General features: G+C 33.0%; 1 protein-coding gene across 1 annotated transcript; it reads right to left on the bottom strand.

Annotated features, from left to right (window-relative positions):
• Positions 1 to 1,737: 1,737 nt before the first annotated feature.
• Positions 1,738 to 7,878, bottom strand: LOC131638407 (ras-related protein RABC1-like). Its single transcript, XM_058908967.1, has 7 exons — positions 7,720 to 7,878; positions 7,441 to 7,582; positions 7,274 to 7,342; positions 7,128 to 7,193; positions 3,623 to 3,744; positions 2,794 to 2,922; positions 1,738 to 2,054 (listed from the first exon to the last, which is right to left on the bottom strand). The coding sequence occupies exons 2-7, from the start codon at positions 7,571 to 7,573 to the stop codon at positions 1,947 to 1,949; spliced, it is 627 nt and encodes a 208-aa protein (XP_058764950.1). The 5' UTR covers positions 7,574 to 7,582; positions 7,720 to 7,878; the 3' UTR covers positions 1,738 to 1,946.
• Between the last annotated feature and the right edge of the window lie 1,942 nt (positions 7,879 to 9,820).

Here is a 9,820-nt window from a genome sequence, read left to right as displayed (position 1 = left end):
TTATGATAGATGTTATCTGGAAAAACAGGAATGGCTTTGTTTGGCATAATGAGCAAGAAGAAGCGACTAAATTAGGCTTATGTGCGATGCATAGATGGAACGATTGGTTTCAAGCTCAGGAAGATACGGAAAGCAATGCTCGATCCCATCATGCTCTGGAATGGAGTCCACCTTCTATGGGCCGGCTGAAATGTAATGTGGACGCGACTTTTAATAATAACAATGACACTACTGACATGGCACTACTAACAGAGGATGGTGTGTGCGTATCACCTTGGCCATTTTATTTATGCAGGTGTTGTTTGGGATCCAGAAATTCTCCACGTCGTTGAAGCTGAAGCCTTAGCCCTGAAAGAGGAAATTCTTAGAGCGACATCTTCGCACTTGGAGTTTGTGACTTTTGAAAGTGATTTCCAAATAGTGACACAAGCTATCCATTCTAATAGTAAGGATGACTTAGAATTTAGTCTTATTATTGAGTCAATTACTAGTTTATTACATTATTTTCCAAACTTTAAGGTGAAAACGTCAAGTGAATATGATTGCTCACTATCTTGTGAGAACTGCCAATTCTTAGGCTCGACGTAATTTGTTAACTTTGACTCCTCGTTATATTGAACATCATTTGATAAATAAATTACATTGTCTTCTGTGTTTGGGTTTTGAATGAAATCACGGTAGCAACGTACGTTTTTTAAAAGCTTTTTTTTTCCTATCATTTGTTTAATCTATGTTTGGGTGTTGAATGAAATCACGGTAGCAACGTACGTTTTTTAAAAGCTACTATGTTTGGAAACCAATTGAAATACCACTGCCGCACGTTCAATATTGTTTTCACCATGATTTTGAAAAGTTACTAAGTGCATGTTTGGTTTGGCTTTTGAAATGGCCAAAAGCAATTCTAGAGTTGTAGAATCAATTCTAGGTGATTTTAAGATGTTTGGTTTGACAAAAGTAGAATTGATTCTGTCTCCAGAATTGATTCTACTTGAAGCTAGAATTTGTAGCTTCTGCCTCCAGAATTGATTCTGGATGATTTTTACACTATAATTTATTATTCAACTCACTTTTACAAAAATGTATCCAAACATAAATCAATTCTGCTAAACCCAATTCTACTAGAATCAATTCTACCAAACTCAATTCTACTAGAATCAATTCTGTCCACCGCCAATCCAAACACAGTGTAGCTTATGGTCACCGTGGCCTCAAACGTGATTTTTCACCGTGAGGCAATTCACGGTAGGAATGGCTTAGAACTTGCGGTTGAGGCAATTCACCTAGTTTCCAAACAGAGGCTTAGTTATGAAGAAACAAAAATTCATTTAATTAATTAATTTATAAAATTAGTTTCAGCTAAAATGAATTGAAGACAAAAATGAATTGAACAATAAATTCAAATGAAAAAATCAATTTTATAACCAAAAGTTACAATATCTAATTTTAAATAGAATAACTTTAAAGACATAAAACAATTTTATCTTAGATGAACCAAATATGTCAAAATTTACTCCAGTAGCATTTCCATACAATATCACGTTGTATCTAATATTGACCGTAGATCTCTGATCGAACGGTTCATACTTCAAGATCAGACGGGTTCACGCCCCTTACCTCATCTTGCAGTAAAAGCTTGAAATCCAGTTTCCCCCTTTGTTCTTTAGTTGTATACAATTAAAGTTGGGTTCCATACCATGATATATCAAGATTCTTCAACGTCAACATGTTAAATGCAAATAACAATAATAAAATCTAAATAAATAAAAAGAAGCATGATCATTATATTACAAATATTCCAGAAAAAATAAGAGCCTGGATTTTCTGATGTTTTAAGACTTCAGCTGCTGCTAAATAACCAAAAAGTGTGTATTAGAACTCTGATTCCCTTTTCTTTGAGATCTTCATAAGCAGTGTGAGTCTTGAGTTTGAGTTAAATAGCATCTTCTTTAGCAACAACCACTTGTGGCTCCATCAGACTGGAGTTCCTTGTCCTTAAAAATGTTCTTTTTGACCCCTTTCGAACCCTCCGCTATGAGGCTCGGTGTGTCTAAAATCTGGGTGCACATACAGACCAAAATTTATATTTAAAAAATATATGGCCGTATTCTACGATTTCAGCATGTTGATAAACATCATTCGAAATATGCAATCCGATTCCATTTGTCCCTTATGCATGTTTTTCCTTACATGTCAATATGTGACTCATTTCAAAACAGATGATATGATTGGTAGTTTGTCTTACAGGTAATTAATACTGTCTCAAGCTTATGAAACTAAACTTCCTCAATTAAACATTTGTCTTCCGCAATTATATATAGGAGGCATATCTATGAAAAGGATTAACGTGCTATAAGAGTTAATGAGGATCAAATTTTGATCTTTGAGGAAACTGAAAAATACCCATAATAGATACGCGGATAATTTATCCGCAAAAATAAGAGGATACCTTAGATATACCTTAATAGTTAATACCATAGGCGGATCTTAGTTGGGAATGGGGATGGGCATGCATGGCCACACCAAAATTTTCTTCTTTTTAAACTATGAGTCTAAGTACGGATATTCTTTCAAATTGAGTGTGGGAACATGTGCTATAGTACTTTACTCGGACATTATCCATTGTCATTCCTATTTTTAATACCAGCAACTTGTGCGAGATTCCGAAATTATGATTTTAACACCTCAGTAGTTTTGTTTGGAAGTAGAATACTTAAGGAAATGATGAATATATGCAGCAGACCTATAAGGGATAAAAGTTATGTTAAAAAATAGGCGCATATGTCCTCAACATACCTTCAAAACAAGCTCTTCAAAGCACTGTTGTACGTTAACTCGAGTTTTAGCACTGCATTCAATAAATAGACAACCATATTCTCTTGCAAAGTCTACTCCCTCTTTCTTTGTCACAACTCTATCGCTCTCCTGCAAAACAAATAGTGATGTCAACTCTTCTAATTGGACGCATGAAAGACAATAACAAGCTCTAACTCAATGCCCAAATCAGAACAATAATTAAATACCAAATGTTGCAGAAGACTGGAGAAGTCTAAGACTCGAAAATTGAAATGATTCTTAAAGGGCCATAATGGAAATGGATTTCAGTGTGCAAATGGCATCCTATAGTGGACCAATCAACCTAATTCAATACTTAAACTTACTTCAATACTAAACTCATACTACAACAAACCTGCCTCATGTTTCTTATTCAAAGAAGAATCGAAGGATAATGACAATCCTACTAAAGTAACTAGAGAGAAAATAGAAAAGGAAGCAAAGTAATCACAGCCAAGAAACATAGAACTAAAACTGAAAAGTGAAAAATGAAAACAACAAAATAGACCAAAGACAAGTTCACTAGACCAGAATATCTCCATAATCCATTTGTGACACATTCAATAGTAGATACCATATGTTGACTTCCTCACAGGTTACGCCCGCAGTGAAATCAGAAAATTAACTATGTTCCATGACAAATGATGGGAGAAACTTCTGATCCAAAACTCAGCCATCATGCACTATCCATAAACATAAAGATAAGGTGCTCAAATGAAAATCTTGACATTATTAAAGAATACAAAAAATGAAGTGAGAGCATGATCGTAAACTTCCCAAGAGAATATACCTTATCCACTTTATTTCCAACAAGCATCTTGATGCAGTCCTGATTTGTTGAATAAAGGTCTATTTCCTTAGCCCAGACTTCAGAGAGATTTGTAAATGTATCTCGTCGAGTAACATCGTAAGCTGCAGCAATTTTTAAGAAAGAAATGCAGTTAAGGAAAACAAAATTTCAACAGTACATCTACACTTTCCTAAGTTCAATAGACCAATCAACATAATGTATCTATACAGATATACAGGTCATTTCCACGTGAATTCAGTTGATAACTTCAATGAGAATGTTAGTTACTGGATTGGCACAGCTCCATTAGATGAAAGAGCACTTACTTAACAAGCCATGGCACGATATAGGTAGGAAAGTATGTTCTAAAGTGTGCACCTGCAATTGTCATATTTGGAATAATAAAGAGGAGTAGTCATTCATTGGAGTTACTTAGGTTTGATGGGACTATAAAAATAGGATAATAAGGATAGAGGAGGTCATTTTGTACATTTCATAGTTTCTGTGGAAAGAAAAATCCTTTGTTGAGGGGGAAACCCTATGGAAAAATTATATTCGACATTTCCTGCTTAATTTTCAATCATATAATTATGTTCATTTGATTCTAACTTTCTTCCACTACAATTTCTCCTGGTTCCTGACAAATTGGTCGGAACTGGCAAATCTTTTGCTGAGGGAGAAATGAAGGTGGCAGCAGTGTCATTGAAGGAAGCCATGATAATGAATTACAGCCTTGTCTGTGGGAATCTAACATTTATGAAATCAAAAAATGTTGAATAAAGATAAGTTAAAAATGATGGTATAAATTAGGTATGTTAAATAGTTAGAAGGGAATATAAATAAGGAGTTAGGATAGAAGGGGTCATTCCATAAATTTGATAGCTGTTATGTAAGGAATATGAAGGGGGGCCCTTGGGGAGGATTCCATTTTCCGTTTCTGTTCAGTTTTCAACACTTCTATATTTTGTATCACTTATATACTTCTTTCATGCAATTTCTCCAAGTTCAAAACAAATTGAGCCAACTTTACAAACTTTCGTAGGGGGAGAAATTAAGGTGATAGTGTCATTGAAAGAGGAGACCAATGATCATGGATTATAGCCTTGTCTGTGGAAGTTTAGCATTTTTTAAATCAAGAAGACACCATATTGGTTTATAAAGATGTAGGGAATCAATTGTGAAGAACAAATAGGGGAGCTAGGAACCCCTATGATCAAAAAGAGTGTTGAAGGGGTAGGTGTAGCCAAAAATAGGATGGGCCAAGAGGTGGAGAAATAGAAACTTTGTGTTGAAGGGAAAAGGGTGGAATCTTGAAACTAAGAGAACCAAAGGGAAATTGTAACCCTAAACATAGAGCATACAATGGAAATATTGAATGAGGTAATCAATGAACATCGGTCTTAGTTGTTTGAGATCAAGACGGGACTTAATGGAATTAATGAAACAATGGGGAACGAACCTACAAATTCTAGGTAGGATAAAGAGAAACAAAAAAAATAAAATAAATGGTCATAAACTGGGTGTGGCAGTGGCAGTAACAGTACCCGTTCTTAAGCAAGATAAATGGGTGATATAGGCTATAGCACCAACCCCGCAGCTTGTGCCACTGAAAGGTTCTCACTAGAGGAAGTCGTCAAGGAAGGAAGGAAGGAAGGTAATGAACAACCAAATACGAGGATGGAATTGGAGCTCAATGCAGTGATAAGAATGCTTGAGATTGAGATTATGGTAGAGCCATAGAGGAGAATGAGGTGGATGGTGATGGTGATGGTGATGGTGATGGTGATGGTGGAGATGGAACTGAGGATGGCCATTTAGAAGCAAAGTCGAAAAATAATGTAGAGGCTACAGGAATAATATGGAAATTGTGGCAGGGAAAAAACAAGGAGAAAATAGAACAGAAGAGGTAATCAAACAGAGATGAGATGTCAAAAAGGGACAGAAACACATTACTGTGAGGGTGTGGCACAAAAGAAGAGAAGGAGTGTAAACCAAGGTTGGATCTTGGACAATCAGGTAAGACCACTACCTCCTAGTACTATTAGACGTCAATCCACACTTGCAGTGGCCAGATGCTAGCCCCCTTGTGATAGCAATTGAGCCATTTTTAGAAGAGTTGCAATGGACACATAATATTGCAAATTTAATTTTGATGAGCAAGAAAGACAAAGGGGAAGGATGGGCATTTGATGCTTGATCTAATGGGTCATAGGTAAAGCCACTACCTCCCCTAGTACTCTCAGACATCGATCTACACTTGCAGTGGCCAGATTTCTAGCCCATTTGAGATAGCAATCGGGTCATTGTTAAGAGAATTACAATGGACCTATAATGTTGCAAATTTGATTTTAATCACCAAGAAGGATGGGTCGATGCTTGACCTAATGGGCCTCAAATACATTTTGATAATGGAATCCAAGAAAGAAGGGTAACTAGCAATGTCTACAAACCAAATTTATTTTTGGAAGTAAAAAACAACCAAGTCTAGGGAATACAAGAAGGAAAGACAGTCATTCTTTTACTATGTCTGCAACAACATAAACCTAGGATAATCACACAGCTATTGCTATTGTAACCTAACCTAACCTATTAGGATCCTGTTGTGGAAATTACATGAGTCAAGTCTATACAAACAATGGAAAGTAAAGAGATTTTAAGAGACATAAAATTGAAAGGAGATGTCCGTTCAACTAAAGCTACAACAATGCGCAAAGAATTATGTCTTTCGTTTTCAAACTTGCGGACAAAGTTGTTATTGAAGGGGGTGGGTTTGTTAGGAAAGTCAAGAGGAGATAAAGTAATTGGGATTAGTTAGACTAGTTTGTTAGAAGGATTTTAAATAGGGAAAGTAAGATATAAGAGTTCATTGTGTACATTTGATTGCTGTTGTGATAGGAGAAGTCATCTGTGGAGGGAAATCCTTGTGGAGAATTCGATTTTCCATTTCCTGTTAAATTTTCTATATGCACTTCTATTTATTTATTTTATTCTTTCTACCTTTCTCTCATTCCAATTTCTACATGTTCCTAACAATCATTATTGCATAGTTAAGTTATAAAGAGCTACAATCATGATTTTCAACTCTCACAATAAGATAGAAGTGATATTCCAAGATTCCGCATGGGTGATGGAAAATTACTTAAAGGTGCATGGAGTTTATTAGCATGTAAGTAATCAATTAGCTAAAGCATAAATGCTCCAAAGATGCCCAAGAGCATCATGAAAAGATTAATTTTAAAATCACTTCTACACTGATCCTCATCCATTATAGTAAATCATCCCTGCAATACTCTTTATGGCCACCTCTAGTCACCACTCATCAATAATTCGAAAAATATTATCTTTACGAGAACCATTTATTTTGATCCTATGAGGCAACAAAAAAGCTTTAACCATACATCAAAATCACCCAGTCTAGTTCCTAATCAAAATCCAAAATATTCTATCATGTTAAATTAATTATGACTTGGCACAACGCATCAATAAACAAATAAAGGAAACTCACCCATAATGATCCCTTGTGCACCTCGGTAATAAGAACTCGTAAGTGTTCTGAATCTCTCTTGACCAGCTGCATAATTAATCATCTTATACACATTAAAACATAACCAAAGTAAAACAAATAAAAAAAGAATAAAGAAAAACTCATACCTGTATCCCAGATTGCAAGCTTCAACTTCTTATCACCAATAGTAACATATTTAACCTTAAAATCAACACCTACATTAGAAAGCATGAAACTCTAGATCAATGCAGTGGTTATGAAGAGTATGACAATGACATTATCCTCAGAATGATTGAGAAACAAAGGAACGAACCAATTGTAGGAGAAAGATCTTCGAAAGAATCGGAGGTGAAACAGAGGAGGAGACTACTCTTGCCAACTCCGGAGTCACCAATCATCAATAATTTGAACAAGTAATCGAATTCCTGGGTTGTACTCGAATCCATCGCAATTAACTGATTAGATCATAAAATAACGATTAAATTTAACAAGCGAATTTGAATCTCGGTTTCAATTCCTTTGATTCGAGAATGGATTCAAGGATCACTGGCATCAATAACTGAATGAGAGAGAGAGAGAGAGATTTGCATACCTAATAATTAAGAAGAAGATGAAATGATAGAAGAAGAAGAAGAAAGGACATTTGATTGAGAATGAAATTTTAATGAAAAAAGGAACCGTGTCCGAATTACCAGGTCGGCGTTCCACTATCTTTCTCTCTTATTTTTTTCTTTCACTCATATATAAATTAAAAAGTGAATGAAATAAAGTTTATCACGGTAGACTATCAACACGATTACTTTTTTATTGTAACTAACAATTCTATATAAATACACAAATGAATGACAATTCAATATATATTTATTGTTGCATAAAATTATTATTTAGCTTTGTTATGATTTTTACAATATCTATCTCAAAATCATATTACATCTTGTTCATTATAACTTTGTACTTGTCTTTAATGTTATGGGACACAACAAGTTAGATCCAAACAACAAAACATGTATAAATGTTAATTTGCATATGATAAAGGGAAACTAGGCACAATCAGTTAGATATAAACAAAAAGACATACATAAATTGACCATTTCAATGATGCAATATTTTAAATATTAATATGTATTCTAATCTTTTCATTGTAATATGATTGATGAACCGATTCATTCTTACTCTCAAGATAATTTGTTATTTAGTAGGTGTTGAGTTATCACTCATTTGCATTTGTCTTTAATGTTGAAAATGTGAATGAAATACTTGATGAAGTGTCATGGGACACAACCAATTAGATTCTAAGCAGTTAAACATACATAAACATAACTCACAATTTGTAGTATAATTTTACATTACTAAATAATTTTTACCCGTGCGCTCACAATTTGTAGTATAATTTTACATTACTAAATAATTTTTACCCGTGCAGACGCACGGGTATATTAATACTGTAGTCATAATATTATATTTTATAAAAATGGTTTTTTTTAATTACAAAAGTTAAATACATTGTTTCGGGTCAGCCCAAACGGCCCAATAAAAACTACAATTCAGAACATCTCAGTATTGAAGAATAGGAAATCGTCGTTATAGATTTTGTAAGTGGCATCTCTTTGACCTCTCGCATTTGCCATGAAATTCACCTGAGAGATTCTCGGATAACCTTCATCAGCATCTTGCTCCACATATGAATATCCTACATTATGTAAGAAATGTTTATTGATTCTCACAAAATCTTGTGATGGATTCATCTAATCATTTTCAGGTTGCGCCATCAAAACTATTTCTACTAGCTCATATTAATATATTCAAAAATTCCAATTTATTCATAGTTTATTATTCCATATATATATATATATATATATATATATATATATATATATATATATATATATATATATATATATATATATATATATATATATATATATATATATATTCTCATGTATTCCCTTAATCATTTCTATTTTTGTTGTAAATCATATTTTTATATAATCATGCCGGAAGAAGTGAAGTATGAAATATTATATTAGTATTGCTGAAGATTCTTTGTAGAAAATCTTTCCGAATGCATTATAGAAATTATTTATTCAATAAAAGTTAAGTTTTTTTCTATTCTTTTGTCATATATTTTTTGTGTTTGGCATTAAGATATTTCATGATTAACTAAAATAATAATTTACCTAATATAACTTTTATTTTGAGACTTCTAAGTATATTAATTATAATTTTGATTTCTATAATATAAGAAAATTTATTGGATCAAAAACAATTATGTGAGTCCACAAGGTTGTATGTTCCACGTTCCAAAACGAAAAAAAAATACTTTAAAGAAATGAGAAAATAACCATTAAAATTTAAAATATTATATTATAATAAAATTTAATTATTGGTAATAAATTTAAAATTTTTAAATAATAATTAATGTTGCATTAATAAGAAGAAAATCAATTTAAAAAGTTTATTTTAATAAATTTAAATATTGACATAAGAAATTTATTTTGAAATAGAATAAAAAGGTGAGAGGATGAGTCTACTTCTAGACTTAAAAGTAACTTTTGATTTACTATCTAATAAGCTTACTCAAGCTGTCAAGCCTAATATAAAAATATATATATAAAACATATGATATAAAATTACTTTATAATAATTTACAACATCTTCTTCACACTACTACGGGTGTTAATAAGCATAAGTAA

This window comes from Vicia villosa, unplaced genomic scaffold (genome assembly GCF_029867415.1).
Source record: "Vicia villosa cultivar HV-30 ecotype Madison, WI unplaced genomic scaffold, Vvil1.0 ctg.002312F_1_1, whole genome shotgun sequence".
NCBI lineage: Eukaryota > Viridiplantae > Streptophyta > Magnoliopsida > Fabales > Fabaceae > Vicia > Vicia villosa.
Note: the sequence above shows the minus strand (reverse complement) of the source record. Positions and strands in the feature narration are given on the sequence as shown.

Excerpts from the sequence above, each read along its gene's own strand:
- LOC131638407 (XM_058908967.1), bottom strand. The coding sequence starts at position 7,573 with ATGGATTCGAGTACAACCCAGGAATTCGATTACTTGTTCAAATTATTG. Across the intron at positions 7,194-7,273 it reads GCTTGCAATCTGGGATACAG|CTGGTCAAGAGAGATTCAGA; the intron begins GTATGAGTTTTT and ends TTAATTATGCAG. Across the intron at positions 2,923-3,622 it reads TTGGAAATAAAGTGGATAAG|GAGAGCGATAGAGTTGTGAC; the intron begins GTATATTCTCTT and ends TTTGTTTTGCAG.